Below are 26,425 nucleotides of genomic sequence, written 5' to 3'. Positions count from 1 at the left end.
CTGGTAGCCTCCTAGCCACTGGGGAAATGCCTATAGAGATGATAAGCCCTTCCTTCAAGCTACGATCTGAAGCTGACCCCCACCAGTAAATAGACAATTGCAATTCAACGTGTAGAAGACTAGGGTGAGGATAACCGGGGAGAAAGGTGGGTTCAAAGAGAAGGAATATTTGATCCTGCCCCAGAAGGGGGTTGGTGGCAGACTCCCCAAATGGCCTAAAAGATGAGCAGAAATGATTGAGATGAACCAGGACCGGTATGAGGGATGGAAGATGGAGGATGGAGACCCGGTATGAGGGAGGGAGGCTCCATGCCTGAACGAACAGCATGTGTCAAGGCCTAGATATGACACAGCATGATGAGTTTGGCACAGTTCAAGTTCAGTGCATCAGCCGGGGTGAGCTTGCTTACATGGCTATAGCAAAACAACCCTAACATTTCTGTGGCTCACAAAAAAATGGCTTATTTCTTCTGTCATCTTCTTGATGATGTCCAATGGGGGCTGGCTGGGGGCTCTGCTCTGTGTCACCTTCTCTCTGGAATTCAGGTCCACAGAGCAGAGCAGCCACTTTCTAGGACATTGGCAATGGCCGTGCAGAGGGAGAGATAACGTAGCATGGTACGTTACACACAGCCTCTTAAGGGACTGTCAGGAGAGGGGACGTGCCTTCTTAAGGGACTGTCAGGAGAGGGGACGTGCCTTCTTCGTGCTTACATTTCGTAAGCCAAGGTAACTCACAAGACCACGCCTAAACCCAGCAGATGAGGTGAGTCCAGTCCTTCCACAGGCCAGAAGGAGAATTGCAGGTATTTGTGGATAACAGTCCTGGTCACCACGTTCAGTATGGCGGGAAGGAGAGGGGACAAATACGAGGGAAGAGCGAATGAAAGAGCAACATGAGCCAGGTCCTGGAGGCTCTTTAGGCTGTGTTGTAGAATTGCTACTGCGTCTGGCAAAAGCCATTGAAGTATATCAAGCTTGGGAGTGACACAATTAACTGCTCGTTTTTGAAACGGGATATAGCAGGGACGATTTGCATTCATTTGTTCCACAAACATATGCATTGGCGAAGCCAGGCAGGCACAGTCCCCATTAGTGAAAAGAGGGGGAATCAGTAATGAACAAGCTAAACAAATGAATGTATAGCCTTTCAGATGCTGATAAGTTGTAGGAAGGAAAGTAAAGATGGGATAACAGTTTTCTCCCCGTTAGAGGGAGAAAACTAGCAAGTAGCATTAAGGGAAGAGAAGTGAATGCATTAGGAAAGCTATTAGGGAAAAGAAGCAACAAAACTGGGTCAACTTATAGAATTATAAGAGGGTAAACATGATAAGATCCATGGAAATGCCTAGGGCAGGAGGCTTCAGTAAACGTTAGTTGAATCTGAATTTAGAGTTGGAATCGGTCTTTTGAAGCACGGTGTCCCCATGGACATAGAGGTGACATCCACCCTTTTCAGGAGAGTGGATAACAGACAAGCCACTCAGCTGGTTTATTAAGATGAGATTTTCACAAGGGCTTAAATGAAGATTCACGTCAGCTATAGTTAATTGATAAGAGCAACTCAGAGGTAAAGGAAACATGAGACGCTTGATGTGTGTGGCTGCAGCATTGGGGGAATTCTTTTGAACCCTCAAAGCAGGCCTCCTCATTAGCTAACTCGAAATTGATGGTCTGTGTGTGACCTTGTGTGCCTTTCTGTGAAATAAGCAGATGAGATTAGAAGCAAAGTTGCCTCTTTGACTCCCCTCTTTCCGTTCCTCACTTTGGCAGTCAGCACAATTTACAGGTTTATCTGCTGAGGTATCACGTAACAAACTCTCTCCTCTCCCAGTCCCATGCCCTTTTGGCACCGTGAACTTGAATATCGCTGGCATTGTTCTGTGGACCCCGTGAGAAACTGATGCTGCAAGTTGAGGGGTCCCTCCAAAGGTGATGTGATAGTTCACCCTCCCCCCAAGGCCAAGACTTCCTCTGGCCTTCTGGTACCTTCTGGTACCTCACAGCAAGTGTCATCCCGCCTATCCACACACACTCAGCAATGGGAGCTCATCGTCTCACCAGGCAGGACTTTCCATCACTGGACAACTCCCGTGGCCGCCGTGTTCTTCCCCAAGATCCATCTGCTAGTCTTGAATGAAAGCCACATGGAATTACTCCTTTTCCGTTTAAACATGAAATCATTCAAGTGTCAGAAGGTAACATGCTCCAATTTGGGGGCACCTTTCAGTCCCGTTAGGCTAGCTCCTTTTTTTCTTTGCGTCCTTTCTTCCCTTCAAGTCTTAAAAAGAAGACTTGAGACTCCCAGGCAAGACAGACCCAATTAATTACAACTGACCCTTTTATACCCTGGCCCTCTAGACTGCCATCCCCTCTCCTCCTGACAGTCCCTGCACTGTCTATTTCCCTCCGATACCATGGGAACCAGGATGATCCATGATTCCAAGCACGATCCAAGTAGAACAGACTCCAAGAGCAGGGGTAAAGGGTTCTAACCCTTGTCCATAAAACTTACTTCTCAGTATAGAGAGGAAATAGAACCCATATCAGTTGACATTCAAGGAAAACATTCTTCTTGGGCCCTTTGCACTCGGTTACCTCCAAAGCCTCTTTCTGTACAAACGTTTTGTGGTTCAAAGAGGAAAAAAAGACTACACCGTGCACATCTTTCTTTCTTTTCTTTCTTTAAAGATTGGAAAGAAATGAGGAAAAAGCTTGTCTTGTCCATGTTTTTATAAAAATATAAAGCGTGTGTCTTCTGTGACAGAGATATGTCTTTTCCTCCAAATCCAGCAGAGCTGATGACAGAGCTTAAACATGAGCAAATGTCACACATCCGTCTTCCTGAGTCATTTTGCTGCATTTCTGGAAAGATAGCCCAGCTTCTGTGGGATTGGAAATCTTGAGATTTAGGAGCTGGCCCCTCATATTTCTTTGGGAATTGAGCCTGGAAAATATGCTCATCATTAGCTGACCCCAAGAACAGAATCTATGGCCTCTGAGGGCGGACGTCCAGCAGCCGTTCTTCACCGAATTGATTCTGGGGAAATTGATCCGGAAACGTCCTTTGGGCCATAGACACATGTGTTGTTTTGTGTTTGGGCCTGCCCCATTTCTGCTCTCTGCCTCCATCTGCCTCATTCTTGGCTGCAGAACATGCGCACAGCACAGATTCTTAGTCAGACGCCAGTTTCCAATACTGATTCCACCAGGTGCTGGCTGTGTCACCTGGAGCCAGTCACCACTATTCCCCCATGGACATGAGGGAATGAGAACAGAACCCCCATGAGGTCAAATTTGTGCACTAGGGTTTAGCACAGCTCCCCACACATCGACAGCACTTAGTGTGGTAGCTGAACTGTGGCTACCCAAAGATATCCAACCCCGATTCCTGGAACTTGTAAACGTGACTTTATTTGGAAAAAGAGCCTTTGCGGGTGTGATTAAGTTAAGGGTTTTGAGGTGAGGGGATTACCCTGGATTATTGGTGGGTGGGGATGGCATGTGATCACAAAGGTCTTTAGAAGAGAGAAGCAGAAGGAGATAACACAGACAGGCATAAAAAGAGGCGATGTGAAGACAGAGCAGAGACGGGACCTCAAGCCAAGGAATGCCAACAGCCACCCGAAGCTGAAAGAGGCAGGGAACAGGTTTCCCCTACAGCCTTTGGAGGGAACATGACACCCACTGACACCTTGATTTCAGAATCCTGTCCTCCCGGACTGTGAGAGGATACATTTGTAAGGTTTTAAGCTTCCTGGTATGTGCTAATTTTTTTATAGCGGCCCTAAAAAACTAATGCAGTCAGTGAAGGGTGAGCCATGAGCGTCACTGGGATATAAGCCCTGAAGGGACAGAAATCTGGTCACACTGAGGGCAGCATTTGCAAATCCTCAGTAGATGCTCGCTCAATCAAAGAATTCACAGATTGCGGCCTTTCTGCCTCTCCCTTTCTTGCTATCTCCTTTTACTGTCTCTTTCTTCCCTTGTTCTGTCCCTGATGACATTTAGCTGCCTGCAAATCATCCCCCAGTATAAGCTTTCATCTGTCACTTAATTACTAGCAGGTTCTTTTCTTCCATTGTCCACAGAGGGTGGGCTACTGACGACTTGCCTTTTGGTAAAGTGAATTGCTAGGGATATATGAACTACGCAGGACTTCTCAGCTTATCTCAGTGTTTCTTTTCTCTGCTGATATGGGGCCTCGTGAACTGCAGTGCTTTTCCAGGTTTGCTGGGCCATGTCTGAGGTAGACCTGTGTTTAAGAGATCGAATTCAGGAGCGACTGAATGTTCCGGAGCGTGGAAGGCAGTGGTTGAGCATAATGCGTGCTCAGGACTTTTAAGTTGGTGCCTTTTCAACTTGACTTGCAAATAGAGCCCCCAAGTCCCCAGCTCTTAAAAATCTTGACTGCGCCCACTCTCCTAGAGGAGGGAGAGTTGGAAGATAGCCAATGGGGCTGCGTTTTCAGGCTTTCATGCCTCACTGCCCTCAACACATGGGCAAGATATTCTGCAGCAGAAAATGTTTTTAAAAACTAAAATGCTAAGTGATAATCGAACAGGCAGGGGCCTAGCGGCCTGCTCGTGGTCAGCAATGCAGGGAAAAAACAATTCATGGCTGTTCCTGCCCTAAATCTCAGCTGGGAGCAGCTAAAGACATTCATTTCTTCGTAAACCACCTTACACCAATGGTGAGCCACAGTGCCCTGCTTTCAGAGCGAGCTTGAATGTGTTTTTTGTCGAGCGTGTGTATTATTTGCAGTGCAATTTTGTGTTGAAGCATCTCTGTGCCTCCCAGTTGAATGTGGCAAGTCAAGGGGCTGAGACTGTTGTCTTATGCAGGTGACTCCAGTCCTAGCACGTGACCTGCCACAAAGTCAGTCCCAATAAAGTAGAGCCAAACTCAACGAATGTTTATGACACACGGGCAGAATTTCTTCCTTTCCTGCAGTGGGGACCCGTGAACGCACAGCTTATATTTGAAACATACGAGATTCTTGGCTTGTGCAAATCACAAAGGGGCAACTGTGGTCTCTCCAAGCCCCTAAGGTAACATGGGCTGGAGCCGCTTCGAGGGTGTCCTGTTAACACGACTCCTGACATTTTCATATATTTCTGTCACCTGTATACAAAATAGTCCCTGAGTGACTCTTCTTTGTAACAGGCAATCGTTACAGTACAAGATGTCCCCATGTCAGAGCTGAGTGACTCTCCTGGGCCTTTCATTGTTGAGACACCCCACATCCTCACACTCATTTCCACACCCTCACTTTAACGTTCAACTATCTGTGCATTTCCTGCCTCCAGAACCCTCTGCCACAAGGGAAGGAGGCAGGAAGACCAGAGTCAGAGGAGGAGAGGTGATGATGATGGAAGCAGAGGTCAAGGATTTAGAGAAAGAGTTAAAGATGCTATGCTGCTAGCTTCGAATGTGGAGGAAGGAGCCACGGAATGCAGGGCGTCTCGATGACAGCCCAGCAGTCCCTCTGCCACGCCTTGCTTGTGACATCAGCCCTTTGCCTAGTGGAAGGTAGGCTTCCTGGCCATCCCTTTGCAGGGCTACAGTGGAAGTTTAGGAATTGATCTTGGCTAACAGGAAGAATATCAGAAACGGTGGACAAGGCTAAGGGAGAAACTAAGGTCAGCAATTTGCAAGAAAGGGTTGTATTTTCATTATCTCTGAGTCACCCAGCGCATGGGATAGACCCTGAAATATTGCTGAGGCTTAATATTGAATTAAAATGATAATCACCTCCCTTGTACTTGGTAGTCTACCTCTACTTATACAACCTAAGAGTGCCTAAAGAAAAAAAAGTACCATTGCACACTAACCTTGCATTCATCCAAGACTTCGACTTCTGGAGCAACAGTGGAGCCTCTGCACCAAGCCCCTCCTATCTTGTAATAACAACAATATTCTCAGAGAACACAGAGCTAAGTATTATATCTGCTAATTCATTTAATCCACATAACCACCCCTTCAGATGAGCACCGTTATCATCCAGGGGCAATTCCAGTTGAACCAGCCTGAGTCATGTGCCTATGGACCCTTTTGGCTTGGGGAGCAGGCGTCTTTGGTCCTCCCCCTGCCAGACTGTTTCCAAAAAGAGAACATTACAATCTAGAAAGGCAGCGCCATCAAGGGACCAAAACGCATGCACAGGGAAGACGTTTAAAATATCAATAAAATGAGAAAATAGTCACACACAGTGAGCCCGACACTGTTGGATCTCTTCTCCATCCATTCTGTAAGAAAACATTTACTTGAGCACCTACTATGTGCCTGACCCTGCTCCATTCGGGGGTACAAGAATGACTCAAATGTGCGTCATTTCATTTTATGTGTCTAAGTTATTCGCTGAGTGGTGCTCTGATGGCCTGAAAGAGGAAATGGAGCTTTCAAAAGTGCTATTCATCGGGGGAGAAATGAACACAAGTGGCAAGAATGCCCATTCCACATGGCACAGATCGTCAGGGAGAAGCTGCACCCCCCTTCCCCAGGCTACAAGCCCAGGCATCTAGAGGCCTTCCTCTTAGATCTCTAGCTCCGCATGCTTAATTCCAGATTTTTGTGACCCTGATAAACCTCCTTCATCAAGTTTTATTCTTCATAAAAGATCGATTGCCCCAGACTCATAAAGCAACTCCTCCTAATTCAGTGTTATTTTATAAATACTTTCATTGCTAGCATCAATCACAGGCGGCTGACTTCCCCGCCATAAAACAACAGCTTGCAACATCATCGTATTACCCAATATGTATTTACTTATCAAGTTGAAGAACACATGTTTGCAAAATCAGCAACATTACAGCTCTACTAGCAATTTGCCGGCACTTTCTTCCCATTGAATGGGGAGTGTCAAGTCTCGGATGTGGCGTGTTTCAGCATCCTAGCTCGTTGGCATCGTGTTACCGCAGGAATCACCAGCACCCCCTGTCCCCATGCAAACCTCCCCGAGCCCCTCAGTGGTCACGCTGGTGGCTTCAGCTCGGTGATCTACCTAACAGGTGCACTTCTAGGGTCATTGATCTTTCGCCCTGTTCTGCAACTCAGGGATGCAGGCCCTGCCTGACACTTGGACTCCCTGACATGGCGCAAAGATGCCCCAGACAAGCTCTAGTGGGTCAGGACAAGGGTGTTATCTAGCCAGTCTTCAAGGAGAGGTCCTGAAAAGTAATTATTCCACCTAAAAAGTGTAATTGTAGATGCCCGACTGACACGGGCTGTGCTGAGAGGAGTGGAAACCTGCATCTTGGTTAAGCCTCTTACCAGCTGGATGAGCTCGTCGATTTCATCTCCATCTGCCTCAGTTTTCCTCCCCATGAAATCGAGCTAATGAGACCTGCCTCATAGGGTTGTTGGGAGGATTAAATGATTGCAGTGCCCCCAACCATCTTCCTGATGGTGGGAACCCTCAATGCAGGCTAGGTCTTCTTCACTTACATGCATAGCCGCCTGCGTGCTCTCCTGAGTACGCTTGCCAGCAGTGACCTTGGGAAGGTTATTTGACCTCTCTGAGCCTCTGGTTCTCCTCTTTAAAAGTACAAATGACCTAATTATCCCGACTATTACAAGGACTATTCCTGGCACATCGTAGGTTCATACTTTCATTTCTCTCTCTGTTGAATTACTACAAAGTCCACCTCTAAAAGGGGCCCCTATATTTTATATACATCTTCAGATCAACTTTACACAGTGGTAGGTGTCAGCACATTTTACCAGTGAGGAAACTGAGGCCATGTGAGCTTGCATATACGCCCAGAACACATAACCAGTAAATAGAGGGCCAGAGTCTCCATCTGCCTATCTATTCCCAGCTTTTAACTCTACAGAATCCCACACCAGGTTAGTAGATTCAGAATCTCCTAGGGTGAGTTTCAGATATCAAGAGTATTTTTAAAGCTTCTTACATGATTCAAATGAGCAGCCAGGGTTGCAACACACGACCTCACACTCCATTCCCTTGGTGTCATACTGGTATGTGACCCATAGCTTGCGGGACCCAGATTGTCCAGGGAAAAACTAGGCAGAAGTAAGTGTCTAATTAAAAAGAAGAAGGAAGTGCCCTGGGGTCCAGCAAATCAAAGCAGAGGCCAGGAGAATAGCAGCCCTCTGGGATCTAATGCAAGCTCAAGAGCTGGGAGCCAGGAGAAGTCAAATATATGAGCTCGAGCAGGTGTCCCAGGGCTGCCACCACCTGAGCAGACCCTGTCTGACTCCTGTGCAATTACATAATGCTTGTTACCTAACAGGGACACAACTGTTGGGAGAGCCAAGAGTTCTATGAATAGTAGCAGCTAGGGCCCTGATGATGGAAGCGAAGGCCTCTGCTTTGTGGTTTGATTGGCAGAGGGCAGGATCACTGACTGATCCCCATGTCCACTGAGAGTCTTGGTGCCCCTGTGTGTTTCCCAGGCCTCTCACAGGTGCATTCCCCTGGCTCTTAACCAGGACGGGCTGCATAATTTGCAGGGCCGCTTGCAAGATGAAAATGCAGGGCCCCTTGTTCAACCATTTTTAAGAATGTCAAGAGGGTGTCAGCAGAGCATTCAATCAAGCATTAGGTCCTTCTGAGCAAAGCGCCCTGGGCAACGGCACAGGTCACAGGCCCACGAATCCGTCCCTGCTCTTGAGCTGGCCTTAGACACCAGAGCTGGTCAATCAATAGACTGCAGGCAATAGCAACATGTGTCATTTCTGGCAGAAGCCATCTGTACGCCCCTCCCACCGTGATCAGGAAACCCTGCGGTCCCAATGGCATGGCTTCAAGATGCAAGGATCTGAATTTCTACATCACAACTGGGAGAGGAACTGCCCTTGGCAGGACGCCCCAAAATGGACTGAATCTGAAGGCAGAATAAACCCTGTGTGTTAAGCTACTGCATTTCAGGGTTGGTTTATCATCCCAGTCTAGCCTCGCCTAAACTACTTCATGTTTTTAAATAGCAAAACTGCTTCACTTTTGCCCTTAAATAGATATAAATGAGAAGGACAACAGGCCTATTGTTCAGAATTTACCTGGGAATTCATATTTAGTGCCAGTCAGACATTAATTATTCATCGACTTCCTGTTCCACCTTCATCATTCCCTTACGCTATAGCAGAAGAAAGAGTAACTAATGCTCATTTTTATTCATTCATTCACCTTATTCATTTATTTATTCACGCATACATCCAGCAAATGTGTACTAAAATCTGACTACCCACAAAGCATTATTCTGATGCTTTTGAAGATTTTTTTCATGCTTTGGAAAGACAACATTTAATCAGAAAGATGTTGAATTTGCGTAATCAGTGGTATTGATAGATAGCTGAGCCCTCGTGTGGGGAATAAATACAGAAGAGATGGGATTTCTACCCTCGTTGAACTTCAAATCTAGAAGAGAGTGTTCCAAGAAGAGAGGCAAATTGTGGTTCCAATTGTTCAAGTGCGGGATTTAAAAGTGCCACTTTTCGGGACACCGGCGTGAATGATTCTATTATGGGGTTTCGCAGCCTTGGCACTATTGGTAGTTTGGGCTGCATAATTCTCTGTCGTGAGGCCGTCCTGCGCATTGTAGGATGTTTAGCAGCATCCCTGGCCTCCGCCCACTAGGTGGCAGTATCATATACCCCACCCCAGTTGTGACGACTAAAAATGTCTCCAGACATTGTCACCGTTCCCTGGGGGATAAAAATCACCCCCCACTGAAAACCACTGCTCTCAGGAGAATTAGAGTTACCTTTTAAACATCTCTTAGATTGGTTAAACAAACAAACAAGAAAATACTTTTGTTTCTAGGGTTTGATAGAAAAATATTTTCATGTTTGAGGATGTCAGCTACTCATGCTAATCTTATACAAGAATTTATTATTATTATTATTTTGGAATATTAGGGGTAAAGATTCCATTTAAAATTGCTTTTTTGAAGTGTTTTAGATCAGTTCATTCAGCATAGAGTATCCTGTATCCTTTTAAAAGAGCTGCGCAGAAAGAAGTGGTAGATAAAAAGATGAAATGGAATTTTTTAATAGGGTTGAGAAAAAAATATTACCTGTAAAATTCTGGACGACATGAAGAAATTAGAGCAATAAAGTGCATCCTGATAGGAGGGACCCACGTTTTCGCCATGTGTGACCATACATCTCACAAACAGGTATCTTTCCTAAAATCTGGCCTCCTGCATCTTAATTAAACCAAAGCTCACCAGAAAAAGAGGGCCCAAGCGCTGGGAAAATTGAACTATGAGCAGGCAGGAGCCACTTGTCAAGAAGGCTTGAAATAATCATGAGGTGGTTCTGTCGCCACCCTCTCTTCATCAGTATAAAAATAAACAACCTTTGAAAACAGATGGAGACAACCATTGCTCAACTTGTCATAACTTATTACATATTTGACTGTCAATTTGTACTTAAAAAACCAACTAGCTCCAGGGAGGTAAAGTAAATTGGAAAGAAGTCTATTGCATTTCAAATCAAGCCCGTGGTAATTGCAGCTGCATATAGGCACGCGTGGCTGCTATTAAAGGAAGTGAGCAACTGTCTCAAAATCTGAGGCCTTCTTATTTTTAAGAACAGCGTTGTCTTCATATTTCATACTTGCTCAACTCAAACCTGCATCAAGAGTATTTGCTTTGTGCCAGTTTGACTCAGTGTGGTTCAAAAACAAAAACAAAAAACAAAAAAAAATGAAGGTGAAGAAAATTCCCTTAGCAGTTGAAATGCTCATTGGTCAACATATTGCAGTGATTTGGTGATTGACATCAGCAGTGGCCCCCAAAGCCCAAATTTGGGAAACAGGTTGCACTTTATTTTCATCCATTTTTTACCTACACCTGTTCCTTTTTATTTTAGCCCACCTCTAGAATATGCTGTGCTATTTGGTTATTTAAAACGGCAACTTCCACATTAAAAATAAACTGTTTTTTATTAATGTGATATTTTCTGACTTGCATGTGAAGTTTAATTCACTTACACCCCTTTACCCGTTACCTTTTGTTGTACAATGAAACACATCAAAACTTAGCGACTTAAAACAACAGCCATTCATTAGCTTGTGAGTTTGCAAAATGGGGTGGGTTCAGCTGGGTGTTTCTTGGGCTGGTCTAACCTGAGGTTGCCCACGTGGCTGCTGTTATCTGGAAGCTCAACTGAGACCGAAAGGTTCCAGGTGGCCTCCACCTACATGTCTGATGGTTAGTTAGGGGTGTCAGCCAGGCAGCGTTAGTTCCTAGACACATGGCCCCTCCAGCAGGAAAGCCCAGATATCTTTAGACAGTGGTTGGGTTCCAGGAGGACAAACTCTAATGCACAAGCATTTTCAAGCCTCTGGTTGTATAATGTCTCTATATGTCTCACTGGCCAAAGGACGTCTCATGGTTAAGGCCACAGTCAGTGTGGGAAGAGACCATGTAAGAGTGTAGTTACCAGGGAGTGTGAGCCACTAATTTGAGCCACTAATGGAACAAATCTACCTCTCGATAGAAAAATTGTCTCTGGATTCCAGACATTTCAGATGAGTAGAAACTAATTTGAATATGTGAACATACCCGAGGAACTGAGTGGGTATCTTCACTTTTGTCGAAATGAGCATCGTTTTGCTATCGGCTAAAGCAACAAAATTTACTTTCTAGGGTAATACTGAGCATTGAATAAAATGTATTTATTCGTTTTCTTCCATATTTACTTCCTGCCTGTGTTAGAGAAGAATAGCTGTGGCTGCATGGAACAGCACACCCAAGGACAACGGCGCAAACGACATTGGCTTTCCCTTTGCTCTCAGTTCTCTCTAGCTCGCGTAAACAACACTGGAGGGAGGCAGTTCAGACTTCCCGTGAAGCACCACGGTCATGGAAAAAGAGAATGGGAACCAGGGAGCCACTCCTAGTCTGGGCCTCACAGACTCTTTAGCAAAGAAGGGTTCAAATTTTGGCTCATCAGGTAACTAGCTACGTGGCCTTCTCAGTCTTTGTTTTCTCATCTGTACAAGAGGCTTAACAATCTGCTGTTGGGTTACTATAGGATCACAGAAGTTAATGCATGAAACGTGCTTCACACATTCCTCTTATTGTGTCTCCAGCACCTCTTACTTTGCTGGGTCCTGGAACCACATAAGGAAACTGCCCTGTTCTAAAAGGGAGGCGGAAGGAAGAAGAGTGAACTGTTTATAGTGGATGCGCCTTTTTTTTTTTTTTAATTGTAATCTATCCCCAGAGTACACACTGACAGCATTTTAGTTCGTGTCTTTAGGGAAAAGGATTGGCTCAGCTGACAGTCAAGGTCAAAGGTTGAAACCTGGTGAGTCTTGGGCCAACGTTCATCATAACCTATTTTGTTTACTTTTCTTATTCCCACTCTGTGACCTTTGATTTCCCAAATTTAAGCTCATGTCCACCATGTAACCATTTCAACAGTTTATACAAAAATCCAAATTCCCATCTTTTCTTGAAATAATCGAAAGGTCTGGCTTCTCCAGACTTGCATTTCAGAAATGCAGCAGTTACCTTGCGCTCAAAGGCAACTGCCTCCTGAGGCAGGACATACATCCTCCAGTTTGCACCGTCCCCACCACTCCTAACTGCCTTGAAACCACATGACTCACGTAGGTTCCCTGTGTGGGCATTGGCTGGGCACTTGAGCTTCTAGCTTCCGGCCCAAGTGCCAGGACCCCACTCTGGGAATGGGGCCAGAGAGGCACACCACTGAGCCTGAGAGACTGTCAAGAGAGGCCAAAGGTCGTTGACGTCTTCATCAAAACTCACATTATCAGGAAGTTTCTGGGTTTCATGCGCAGCCTGGCCACCATGTGAAAAACGTGAGAGAGCTTTGGGATGGTGAATAACAATCCCTAGATAATTGGGGAACAGAGGGAAATGCCCCCAGAGAGGCAGTGGTGAGAGCTAAATCTCCCCGTCTTTGTATTAGGTCTAAGCCTGCCTTCCCCCTTTCCTTCCCCTCAAAGTCAGAGTAGAAAAGCACTTCTCTCTGCTCTCTGAGGATCCAGGCAGGGCTTTCTTTACAGTCTCCATGCCCAGACCAGAGAGCCACCCTCTCTCCCATCCCACTTGCCAAGAGAGTGTTTTCGAGATAAGCAGAGAAACTTAAAGTGAGTTATGAATCGTGGCTTCCAAGTGGACACTCCCTCAAATGAAGATAAAGCAGGTCTCAAATGGTAATGTAGGTCAATGGGAAAATAAGACATTATTTACGATTCGTTACACAGGTGGCTTTTCAGGAGTGCACACACGGCAGAATGTTGGCTGCTTGTGGGTCCCTATCAGATGGGTTTGGTTATCTATTGGCCACTAATCATTTGACAGTTTTCCTATTAATCCCTGTGTACACAGACACATTGATACAGCCAGGGAAGCTGATTCGTGCATGCATGCACTCAACCGAAGTTTCTAGGCTTGTCGAAGAGAAGGAAGGCATTGTTTCCTTATGAGACCGTCATTAATGCCTGCTCCTATAGATCCTGGCTGTGAGTCCTGGAACTAGTATGAGTTGAACTATAAGTGCTTGGCTCCCCCAAGACGTTTTGCTCATCGCACACAGCCATGCATCCCCCTTAGAACTGAATTGCAGATTATGGGAGTCAATAAAAATAACAATAAAACTTACGTCTCTTCAGTACTTACCATTGTGTAGGCATTGGACTTTATATTCATTAATTAATGCATTCTCAATGGGAACAATATCACCCTCAAGGGGGAGAAAACTGGTGCTAGGGGGGAACATTTTAGCTATTACAGTGGTTTGTGGCCCTCCAAAGGGCAATAGGATACAAATGTATAGTATATCTATGGGGGGAAGGGGCGGTGGCAAGCAGGAAACAACGTCTAAAAGGACTCTCTGTTGATGAAAAAATAAAAGTTGAGAAACACTGAATTAATTCAGCCCATTAAGGGAGATGCTGTTTTGTAAATGAAAAAGGTACGGTTTAGCAAAGTGAAGAAATTTCCCCAAGGATGCCCAGCTGACAAATGGTGAGGCCAGAATTTTAAATTAGCCCACATCCTTAAAGGGGCCGTGTGCACTGTCCTGCCTTGAGTTCGGACACCTACCGCTCTCTGTTCATTGTTAAGGAATGTTAGGAGAGAACTGGGCTGTGTCCACCGGCTCAGTCAGAAAGCAGCCCCAGGTGTGACTGGTGGTGAGGTGAAGGAATGACGGTGGTCTTGTGTCATAGGCCACTGAAGTTGCATTCGCCCCAGTCCTCATATCTGTGCTCTGATGGTCATGGTCATGAGATGTCTGTATCTGAAAGCATAACTTAGTCTGTAGGGTAACAAATTCATTCTGGTGGGCCCAGGACTGCCCTGGAACCCCCTTAATCCTGGGCAAACTGGCTGGTTTGTTATCCCACATCTCAAACCCTCAGGATGTGCGTTTGGAGTTAAGTTGCCCAGAATCCTCTCAACCTGAAGGGGCCTCAAGGGAAATTTAGTTTCAAATTAGCATTAGTCCAACTAGACATACCCCAGGATGCTTCTGTGTCCCTCTCACCTGGCTGAACAAGTTGAGGTGCCAATGGTTTAAGGGCTTTCATTTGACATGGGGAATAAACACGCGAGGAGTAAGTTAGGCAAGCTGTACCCACGGTCACATTCTCTTTTTAGTAACCTTGGAGGCACACCCCTTAGATAAATCAATCATGGAGATCAATGTTTAGGTGGCTTTAAAATGCACTTCCTTTGCTCATGAATTTGATGTTTTCTGATGGTGTGCCATTTTGTTACCTCCAAAGAGCTCACCTGGTGACGTCTTCCATCGCTGCTCAGATTGGTTTTTGTACTACGCTTTCCCCCTGGAAAGATGCCTTTGCCCCAACTGTGCTATCAGAACTCCATTGCCAAACATAGACCTGAACATGCTTGTCTTGATATGTTATTTGTTTATGAGAGTATGTTTTTTTTTTAAAAAAAAGTCTGGGGCAGCCGGTTAGCTCAGTTGGTTAGAGCACGGTGCTCTTAACAGCAAGGTTGCCGGTTCAGTCCCCACGTGGGCCACTGTGAGCTGCGCCCTCCACAACTAGATTGAAACAACTACTTGATTTGGAGCTGATGGGTCCTGGAAAAACACACTTAATAAAATAATAATAACAATAATATGGGGGGGGGGAAGTCTGACACTTTTGATCATGTGAAGAAAATGTTTGGGGATAAAACCAAAGACCTTTCAAGGACAGAATAATTTTGTCACCTGTGGCGCTGAGCACACTGTCTCCAAAGAGCCTCCGACTTGGGGCCAGCTGACCTGTCGTGGAGGTTGAAACAGCCCCTCACCTTCAGGTCTGCCCTCTGCTTCTCGAAGCTCTGACTGTGCTTGAAGTCACAGGAAAGCGAAACTTCCAACACCGGCTTTCAAGGTCATGACACTCGGCACCACTTTCTTTAGTCAGAGGAACACAGCCAAGAGGAAAGGGCTTTCTGACCAAGACAAAACTCTCATAACTGTTTATCAGCCTGTCACACTGGCGGTCGTGTCCTTTGACAAAAGGAAATGATGGCCCGACTTGAGATTTTCAGCTAGCAGGCTGTAATTCTTTTATTTTGCTTTGGAGGGACCACTGCTAGTTCATCAGGCTCTGTGACAGGGTGATGATCGTTTATTTCGACGCTCAGGAGACTATGATGACAGAGGAGAAGACAGAAATGTACTGTGTGGAAGACCCACACCCATGTCTATCACATAATCATCATTTCTCTGCCTTCGGGAAGCACGCATAGGCATGAAAAAGCACTGATGGGAAGCTTTTGGGCTGATGGAAATCAATGAGCCCTTCCTTAGGGTCTAGGAATGGGCTTGGGCTGGGGGAGGGGGAGCAACGATGCCACCCGTCGGCAGTTGGATCAGCTGTCTTGATGTTTACCTGCTGAATGTCAGCCCACCCCTGGAACTGGTGTCTGACTAAGGAGACCAGTTCCAACCAGGGCCTCCAGGGGACAAAGAAGAGCTCAGAGGAGGTCGGGAAGCATGCTAGGTTGTGAAAAACGCCCAGACAACATTGTCCCCTCTTCTCAATAGACACGTTGTCCATGGCTTCTAGTCAGTGTGGAATAAGGCAAAGCGACAGTGAATTACGAGAATGCAGTTCTACTCAGACAACTGGTAGAGGACCTGCTCTGTGTCAGATACTGAGCTTACGAAGAGGAACAAAGCACCGTCTGTATCCTCCAAGAGCTCACATTTAGGACCAGGCGGCCCATCACATAAAGATGTTCTTTAAATGAAGGGGTTCATCAACAGAGACGTTTGGGAAACACCACAGGTTCTGCTCTTTCTTGGAGATTTGCCACATGCATTTACTTATTAAGTGTGGTGACCGCACATTTCCCACGTGTTTCTCTGCTGAGCCCATGGAACCAGAGTTCCTTGGATACAGGTTGGAAATAACTGCTTTTGGAGGTTTATTCAGCCGTGGTAGAACCTGGAAGTATGAAAGTGAGACCCAGCCTCAGGGAAGGGGCTGGCAGGAGCAAGGTATTGAACCCAACAAATGGATGGGGACTCAGGATAGAGCTGTGATCCTACAGGAAGACGAGAATGCCACATGGAGAAGCAGTGTGTACTGTAAGGTGTGTGTGTGTGTGCGTGTGTGCGTGCGTGTGTGTGCGCATGTGTTGCGTGTGTGCGTGCGTGTGTGCGTGTGTGTGCGTGCGTGCACGTGTGTGTGTGCGTGTGTGTGTTTGCGGGTGCGCATGTGTGTATGTGTGTGTGTATGTGTGTGTATATGTATGTGTGTGCGTATGTGTGCGTATGTGTGTGTATGTGTGTGTATGTGTGTGTGTGTGCGCGTGTGTGTGTATGTGTGTGTATGTGTGTGTGCGTGTGTGTGTATGTGTGTGTGTGTGTGTGTGTAGAGGTGTGATCTCCATAACAGAAACCCAAATCTAGAAACTAAGATGGCCATGGGCAAGGTGGACGAGAGAGGGTGAGGCAGGGCCACCTGCCATGCTGTGTTCTGGGTTCCACAGACAATTCAATTCTGAGTTTCTTTGTCTGAGGCCATCGCCTGCACTGCAGATTAGATAATACAAGGCGTCCTCCTCAGAACATTAATGGACCAGGCACCATACCAAGTTCTTTAATATGTCACTTAATATACGAAATCTGTACAATGACCAAAGGAAAAGGGTTAATAATGTCCTCATGTTATAAATAGGAAATCAAGGTTTGGGGGACGGGGTTAAATAACGTGCCCAAGTTCACATAACGAAGACCAGAATGTAGACATGTGATCTTAAAGTCATTTTCTTCAATGCTACAGACCTATTTACATGGCATAGGGACTGTTCAGTCTCCACAGAGGTGGGCCTCAGAAGTAAATCCAGGTAGCGTTCATATCTGGGTGAAGTCAAAGGGAGAGTTTAAGACCGAGTTCATTTGCTCTCTAACAATTCATTAAAATAAAAAAAACATTTCTGTGTACCCTTGGGGATATTCCAGGATAACCTTTTCTTATATCAGGTTATCAAATCTGTAAAAAACTAACAACCAGAAAAGACATTATCAATGAATCTCCTGGTGAAAACCAAAAATTCGTCAATCACAGAGGTCTTTTTTTGTTCTCCCTCTAATTATTTTCATGCATGAAAGCCACGATGACTTCATTTGCATACCTTTCTTTTGTTCGTTCATCTCTGACTTCAGTGAAAGGCAGATTAAATGGGACACTGTTTCCATCAATCAAGCGTTCATTAGACACTAACGAAGTGGAAGACACTGGGTCACGGCACACTCAACCCGACACGGTTTGGTGTGGCATTGACGGTTTGAGGCCTCGTTCCAGGCCCTTGGCCACACAGATCTCACTTAGCATGTCCCTGGGTGAGATTGTGGGCCTTAAAGCTGCCTCTGATTTCTGACAGAGATGCCCACGTAGGGCTGCTTTCCTAGACAGGGAAGGCAAGGAAGTGTCACTTTTCACATTAAGCTGATGGATTGGGAGTGGCTGGCCGGGACCACTGGGTTGAGAAAGAACCCTGATTCCATAGTGTGGTTTCATGGGAAAGAATGCCAAATGGTTTGCTGGTATCTTCCAAAGGCAAGAGGCCTGCACATACCAAGAATTTTATATTCTTGCACTGGACCCACGAGTTTGCCCTGCAGATATCTCACAAAGAAACAAGGTAGAATAGAAAATGCATTTTGATGCATCTGCCTTAGTGGCAACACTGATGAAATTAACCGGGACTGCTTAACAAATTCATCCAACTGGAGGGCGGTTCGATTCCCCGCTGTTTGTCTGATCAGTCAGACCTAATGGCTGATAATCTGATTCCGATCATGGGAAAAAACATTGGCTCTGATGGTTTGAGAAGCACTGTTATCTAGGTGAAAGGCATGCCGGGAGGGTGGCTGAGTTAGGTAAATGCTGTGTTTCCTTTAAGCTTCAGTATTTTGTGTATGGCTAGTCCTGCTGGGAACTACAGACCTACTGCTTCCGTCTCTTACCAGTCAGGGCACACTTTGTGGGTCCATAAGGGTTCAGAATCAGAAGGTGGGGCTCTGTATTCATAGAAGACTAAACTGCCATGAAAAATGATTGCTCAGGCCATCCTGAGCCACATCTGATGGCTTACAATCCTTGAGACCAGCAGCCAAATGTGCCTGATTTCTGCTCTAAGCCATGCTTATATCAGTGCTTATAATTATGACCCTTTTAAATTAAATTTTAATGGCTAAAGCAATATATTCTCCTTGCAAAAATGACTAAAACATTACAGATGGAGCCAACATCTTCCTTTGTCACTGTCCCTCATCCAAGTCCCCTCTCCTTTCCCAGATTTAACCACCATAACCTTTATTGACCTTCGTCCGTGCACGTACACACACACAAACTCTTCCTGCAAAGCAGATGCCAAAAGGATTGTGGCATTTTCTGTGGGCAGGCGGTTTCACAAAAATGGTACATACTATCTATGCACAACGTTCTTCAGCTTGATAGTTTTCACTGAACTATCTCGGAGAGCCCTCCATGCTAGCACACGTTAGATCTACAACCTTTTATAAACTGCTGCAAAGTATTTCTTAGTGTGGGGATACCATCATTTTAGCAATTCCTCTGTTGTTGGACACTTGGGCTGTTTCCCAGTTTTTCACCATGATGGATACTCCTGCCACGGACACCTTTTCAAAAACCCATCTCGTGAGTGTTTCTGGAGGGTAGATGCCAAGAGGGTGAATGTACTTTTTTGCTGCTCAGTTGTCCTTAAACGTACTGTATGGGTTCTCCTGCATATCAGCTGTGTGAGCAAGACCTGGTATTCGATACCCTTATCAACCCTTGACACTGGTCACCCTCATCTTCGTATTGTCTTTGTAGCTAATGTGCCTAATACAGTGGCTGCCACACAGAAGGTGCTCAGTTGATGCTTGCTAATGCTCCTTTACCTGGAATATCTTTTCCCATTGCTTCCACCTGCTCACCCCTGCAAGTCTGCACCAGGGACCATTTCTGAACGCCAAGTTAGATGAGGTCATTCTCCTCTGTGTTCGTAATGCCCCCTCTCACTGTCCTGGATATGCTTCATTATTTTTACCTTTTTATGTGCTGTTCTCTTTCTCTCTCCTACTATTCACTGACTGGCTGGACACCACGGAAAGGGCCTTTTTGCACCTCTCTTTCCCCAACTCCCAGCCCAGCACCCCACGTGTAGTTGGCATTTAAGAAGAGCTTTTAAAATGAAGGCCATTCTCAGAGAGCCACATCCACAATGGAAGGAAAGCCCATGAAAATGAACAACATATCAGCAGACGGAAAAATTAAGCTATCAATCTGCTGACTAGCAAAGATGTCTTTATTTCAGATCTTTGAACGTGATGGAGCAGGGAGGGAGGGGGGAAGAAACGCTAGAACATAACAGAGCTGGAGACATGCTCTCCACGTTTAATTTGGAAAGTGACTGGCATATCACTTCAGTGCCATTGCCCAGGTGGGGAACAGGGGCTCTGCCTGTTGCTGTCCCCCAAGTGACCGTGTCCTGTCCTTCTGTCCTGCCCCCTTAGGGACCACAGTGATGCGGATGGTGGCCTTCGATGCGGACGACCCAGCCACAGATAATGCCCTCCTACGGTATAATATCCGTCAGCAGACGCCTGACAAGCCGTCTCCCAACATGTTCTACATCGATCCTGAAAAAGGAGACATTGTCACCGTGGTGTCCCCGGCACTGCTGGACCGGGAGGTGAGTTCCAGGCACATATCTTCTTCTTCCTGAGAATCAAATGTGGCTGTCACAAGCGGGAAGGTGTGGGGCTTCATACAGTAAAGATGGAAATGAGATATGGACACATGTTGGGTGGGAAGAATCTCGGAAAGAAAACGGGGTGTTTTGTGAACCAACCAAACAAAAAACATACACACATACACACACACACACACACACACACACACGATAAAAAGCCATATCATCTAGAATTATTTGAATGAATTCAAGCTGCCTCTGTTTCCTCCCTGGCCATTTACTCTTGAGGCTCTAGTGACTGTGAATTCCTCTCCTTACCTTTCTGCCAGGAGGGAGAGGGAGGGTGAAGGAAGGGAGGGAGGTGGCTTTGATGCTCAATGATGCCCAAGGTCAATGACGCCGTCCTTCTCAGAGTCAGGTTGCTTCGACTCTGTTTCTTTCTCAAGCACTCTGCTGCATGTACCCCTGGGTTGTCCTAGACCCACTGTCTTCCTTCAGTCTCTGCTTTTTCTCCCCGTTAGGCTGTCTCTGTGAGACATCTTCTAGGTCGGATGTCATAAACGGGTGGCACGTGGACCTCAGTCAGTTCACACTGTTGCTCTTTGGTTTTGCCCGGGGTACTTTCAAGTTTTCACATTAGATTCCGTGCCCAAATATTTATATTATATATTCCTTTTTTAAAAATTCCAGCTTCCGGCCTTTCTGAAAATCAGAAATTCTGGAAATGTGGGGCCCAATTTCCACATGTGGACCGTTTGTGGCATCAGATACAACAGTCAGATGGAGCTGGTGGCACCTGTCCCATTTAGGTGGGACATGTGCTCCTGCCCCAAGTATGTCTCCTCCTACATGCTCTCCTGGCCCTGCCTTCAAGTTTCAGGTGTATCCTGTAGCCCACTTCAGGGACAGCCTCTTGACACTTCAGACACAGCACACCGAAGCAGCTTGGGGATTCCCGTCCATCCATCCTTCCATCATCCCTCTGCCCACCCAGATCTGCTCCCATCCTGGAATTCCTTGCTCCCAACGTGGCCTCACCCCACAGGCATGACCCCCTGCAGCAACCTTGACCTTTCACAAGTACCATGTGCCCTGCAGTAACCCTGTGTTTCCCTCGTGGGTCCTGTGCACATTCCCCTTGGTGTTTCTTATTAAACAAACTGGGTCAGAAATGCCTTCTCCTCTCCTCTCCACTTTCCACGGTTTAGCTTCTCACAAGAATCTGGGCTCAATCTACCTCCCCTAATAAGCCATCCTCCTCCCCCTGAGTCTTCCACAGTTTTGTTCTTCCTTTAATTTCCACTTGTACTTACCTATACCCATCACATGACATTTTATTTTAATTATTTTTCTTTAATTTTTTATTGGGGAATATTGCGGAACAGTGTGTTTCTCCAGGGCCCATCAGCTCCAAGTCGCGTCCTTCAATCTAGTTGTGGAGGGCGCAGCTCAGCTCCAAGTCCAGTCACCGTTTTCAACCTTAGTTGCAGGGGGCACAGCCCACCATCCCATGCGGGAATTGAACCGGCAACCCTGTTGTTGAGAGCTCGCACTCTAACCCACTGAGCCATTCGGCCGCCCCCACCATATGCCCCTTTAAATTGTCATTTGTCTCTTTAAAGAACATCCCCTTCCTCTTTGTCTAGACCTGTGTGGTCCAGTGCAATAACCGCTAGTCACATGTAGTCATTTAAATTTTAATTTACAGTAACTGCAATTAAACTAAAAATCAGGTTCTCGGTCAGACCCAACACATTTCCAGTGCTCAGCAGCCTCGTGTGGCTACTGGCTACTGTCTTGGCCAGAACAGATGCAGAATTGCCATCATCATAGAAAGTTCCATTGGGCAACGCTGGCCTACACTGTAAATTACTTGAGAACACAGACTGAGCTCATATGCATGTATGTATCTCCACTGCCTAGCAGAGTTTGAGCACTCCTAAAATCCTGATTACATGGTTTTTGGCATATAGGCAAAATGAGTTGGAAATGACACTAAAATTTTACACTTGAGGGATGGGAAACGGTGGCTAGAAATGGGAAATCATTGGACGGGAGGGTGAGAATGAAATTTGCATTTGAAACACTGGTGTCACTTGGAAAATGTAATTGTTTCTAGTTAAAAATAGGAAAACAGGAAAAAAAAGAACGGACTGAGTCCATTTCCTTCATTTTGTCTTCCATTCTCTTTCCAACGCCCCCTATTATATGACTGTCTGACTGCCATATTATCTTCTTTGGAGGCAAGTAATGCCTTTCCAGCTCTCTATTCCACACCCAGCTTGTATGTGCGTACACACACACACACACACACACACACACACACACACACACACCAGCTTTGCTAATTCTCCCACAGGACCTGAAAATTCTTACAAGGGAAAGATAAAATGCAGTGATTTCTCCATCTCAGCTTCTCTTTTTACTGATTGAACGTGTTTTGTGTCTATTTATAAATCAAAGTGATAATATAATGGATGATTCAATTTTTTAAGGTTTATTTTGGCAACAGATGTGTTTTGAGCTCATCATCTTTTCGTTTGGGTTTTGGTTAAGTTGCAATAAGTACATAATGATGGGAGTTGAATTAAGCATTTCTAGCCACATACATGAACAGCTCCATCAAAAAAAAAAAAAAAAAAAAGACAAACACAATTTAACCACAATTGGAAAATCAATGAAAATGAATGAAGAGTGTCACTTTTCTGTGAGGGTTTCCAGAGTTCATTGCTGACCCAGGCAGCAACAGTGTGATCGGAAGGAAGGAAACGTGCCCGGACTTACGCAAGCCTTACCTATTACCTAGTGCTGCTGTAGCATCTTTTTTTTTTTCTCTCTCTCGGCTGTGGTTTGTTTTTTGTTTGCTTTTTTTAAATTAAAGTTTATTGGGGTGACAATGGTTAGTAAAATTACATAGGTTTCAAGTGTACAATTCTGTATTACATCATCTATATATCACATTGTGTGTTCACCACCCAGAGTCAGGTCTCCTTCCATCACCATATATTTGATCCCCTTTACCCTCATCTCCCACCCCCCTCCCCCCTTACCCTCTAGTAACCACTAAACGATTGTCTGTGTCTATGCTTCTTGTTGGCAAGTTTGCTGTAAGGATAAAGTGTGACTCCAAGTTATGCATCTTTAAAGGGGCAGAACTTGTACAGCAGACAGACTTCCGATCGGGGTTCCCGCAGTTTGCAATGCTTTCATCTCACTGCTCCTTTCCTCCCATTCGTGTGCGTATGAGAGGTTCCCTCAGCAGGATTGTGGAGTTTTGTTTCATTATTTCTGAAGGCCTTTGAGTACGCATCCTGTCTTAGCCGTGGTTTTAAACATCTGCTCCTGGACCACACAGCTTTACGCACCACTCCTTTGCAAGAAAATATTCCATTGGAGGAGCCCTGCACACTGCTTTAGAGTAACTGATATAAAGCTTAGTCTCCCTGTCTTTACTCACGGCACCTCAAATAATATGTTTGGTATGTTTGGGTGTTGAGGATAGTGAGTGTAAACAAATAGGTCAGGGATCCCTTTAGAGCTGGGGCCCCTGAGATTGTACAGATGGTTTGCTCCTCTCTGGCCTTCACTTTGTTGGGAGTGAAGGCTCCGGAAACTCTCCCCCCTTCCCCCCTCACTGGGTGACATGCACTCAGTTGATACCATGTTTCCCTGAAAATAAGACCTAGCAGAACAATCAGCTCTAATGCGTCTTTTGGAGCAAAAATTAATAGAAGACCCGGTATTATATTATATTATATTATATTATATTATATTATATTATATTATATTATATTATATTATATTATTATATAAGACCCAGTCTGATTGTCCCGCTAGGTCTTATTTTCGGGGAAACACGGTACGATGTAAATTTTTTATTTTGATTTTCCATTTAGTACCTTCCCTTTCATGAGTACATGCCCAAGGAGGACCCCAGCAGGCATGTTTACCCAGCGGAGAGATGACAGACAGGCTTCAGGGAGGCATCAGGCACAGTTTCCTTTGAACTTGCCAGTATACCTTCCCTGCCTTTCACATAGTTACTTTGCAATAAAGCTTGTCAATGAGGACAGTCAAGGATACAAGTAAATGATCTTTTTAAAATTTATTTTTCAGTTAGAGTTGACATACAAAATTATATTAGTTCCAGGTGTATGACATAGTGGACATTTATGAAGTGATCACCCTGACAAGCCTAGTTCCCATCTGACACCATCCATAGTTATTACAATAGTATTGGCAATATTCCCTGTGCTGTGTTGTACATCCCTGTGACTACCGTCATAAGTAGAAATTTGTCCTTCTTAATCCCTTCCACCTTTTTCACCCCGCCCCCCAACACCCCTTGCTAGCTGGCAACCATCAGTTTGTTCTCCGTATCTGTGAATTTGTTTCTGTTTTGTGTGTTCATTTATTTTGTTTTTTAGATTCCACATATAAGTGAGATCATATGATGTTTGTCTTTCTCTGCCTGAGTTATTTCACTTAGCATAATACCCTCCGCGTCCATCCATGTTGTCGCAAATAGCAAGGTTTCATTCTTTTTATGGCCGAGTAATATGCCATTGTATGTATGTGTATATATATATACCACTTCTTATTCACTCCTCTGTCAGTGGGCACTTAGGTTGCTTCAATACCTTGGCTATTGTAAATAATGCTGCAATTAACATAGGGGAGCATATGTCTTTTCAAATTAGTGTTTTGAATTTCTGTGGATAAATACCCAGAAGTGAAATTGCTGGCTCATAAGGTGGTTCTATTTTTCATGTTTTGAAGAACCTTCCTATTGTTTTCCATAGTGGCAGTATGTTCCTATTTTGATCGTTGGCCTTTCTTCTTCCCACCCTCGCTCCCCAGGATGACCCACGTGGGGCCAAATGAGGCAGGTGCACTGAGCCGATCTGTTCCTCTCCATACTCCAAGGAGGAAAGGGATTGTGTCCAGCTCATTCCCTGACATATCGCCAGTCCTTAGAACAGGAAAGCTGCTCAAAAAATACTTTGTTGAGGCATGGAAGGAAGGATGTGAGGAAGAGAGAGAGGCAGGAAGCATGAAATGTATGACATCTCTGTGTGCACAGGCCACTGTCTGGCAGGGTAACAAAGGTCCAGATCGACTGGCACTGCTTCTCTTTTCATTTCCTGGTGTGCAGCCTCTGGACCCTGAATACACACACAGAGCAGAGAATGAAATCGTCCATCTCTCACCCACTCTGGGCAATGTGAAAATGCTAGAAGGCAGCTCACCCACTTTCTCACCTCCTGAGGACCCCTAACTGACCGCCTGCTCTCCCTCTTCACCACGATCAGCAGCTGACTTGGCTGCCCATTTGACAGGCTAGCACTGCCCAACAGATGCCATCCAGTGGGAGGGTTGAGAAGAGAGTTCTCCCTAGGATGTCCGTCCTCCATGGAGCTGTGACCTTGGGGAGAACACCAGGACTATGTGGAGAATGATATATGGACAGTGGGAGTGACAGTGGGTCAGCTCAGCTTGCCTCTATGTTCAAGCTTAACCTGTCCTGCCGCTTTCCCCCCAAACGGGTGTGCTTGCCGGCTCTGATTCAGGAGTCCTGTGGGGCAGCACCATTGACTGAGCTCCTGCTTTGAACAGTGGGCCCCCTGGGGCTGTACAGCTTGGAAAAGAGGGTCTCGTGGGGCACAGGAGGGCAGTCTTTGTGTTTAAGGAGAGCCGGCCTTTAGAAAGAGGACATGCATTTGTTCCGATTGGTCCCCAGAGAGGGAGAATCAACAGTGGTTCTCAAACTTTGCTGAAGAGCTTTAGAAATCCCGGTGCTGCAATGGAAGCGTTGATCCATCAAATCAGAGTCTCAGACATCAGTAGTTTAAAAACAAAAAACAAAACATGTGATTCAAATGTGTAGCAAGTTGGAGAACCCCCCACCTGTGGAGACCACGCGTGTTTCAGTGTACTTAAGATTTAGGAGGGAGGGAACCTGGCCCCTTCATTTATTTGTTTTTTTACCTAAGTGAGTATATTAGTTTCCTACCACCGCGGTAACAAAGTGCCACAAACCAGGTGGCTTAGAAGGTCAGAGTCTGAAATCCAGGTGTCTGCAGGGCATGCTGTCTCTGAAGGCTCTAGCGGAGGCTCCTTCTGGCCTCTCCCAGCTTCTGGTGTTGCCAGCCATCCGTGGTGTCCTTGGCGGATCGATGCATCTCTCTGATCTCAGCCGCCATCTTCACATGGCCTTCTTCTGACCCAGTGGCTTCGCATTGTCTTCCCTCTGT

The 26,425-nt window shown here is 45.6% G+C and overlaps 1 protein-coding gene across 1 annotated transcript in view; it reads left to right on the top strand.

Annotated features, from left to right (window-relative positions):
* The window catches only part of CDH13 (cadherin 13), a 985,128-nt gene that overhangs the window by 725,099 nt on the left and 233,604 nt on the right, over positions 1 to 26,425 (top strand). Inside the window, exon 7 of the mRNA XM_019743731.3 lies at positions 19,993 to 20,171. Coding sequence (XP_019599290.3) covers positions 19,993 to 20,171 — 179 coding nt within the window. The remainder of the gene's footprint in view (positions 1 to 19,992; positions 20,172 to 26,425) is intronic.

This window comes from Rhinolophus sinicus, chromosome 8, assembly GCF_057876585.1.
Source record: "Rhinolophus sinicus isolate RSI-liver-muscle chromosome 8, RSI-T2T, whole genome shotgun sequence".
Classification (NCBI taxonomy): Eukaryota; Metazoa; Chordata; class Mammalia; order Chiroptera; family Rhinolophidae; genus Rhinolophus; species Rhinolophus sinicus.
Note: the sequence above shows the minus strand (reverse complement) of the source record. Positions and strands in the feature narration are given on the sequence as shown.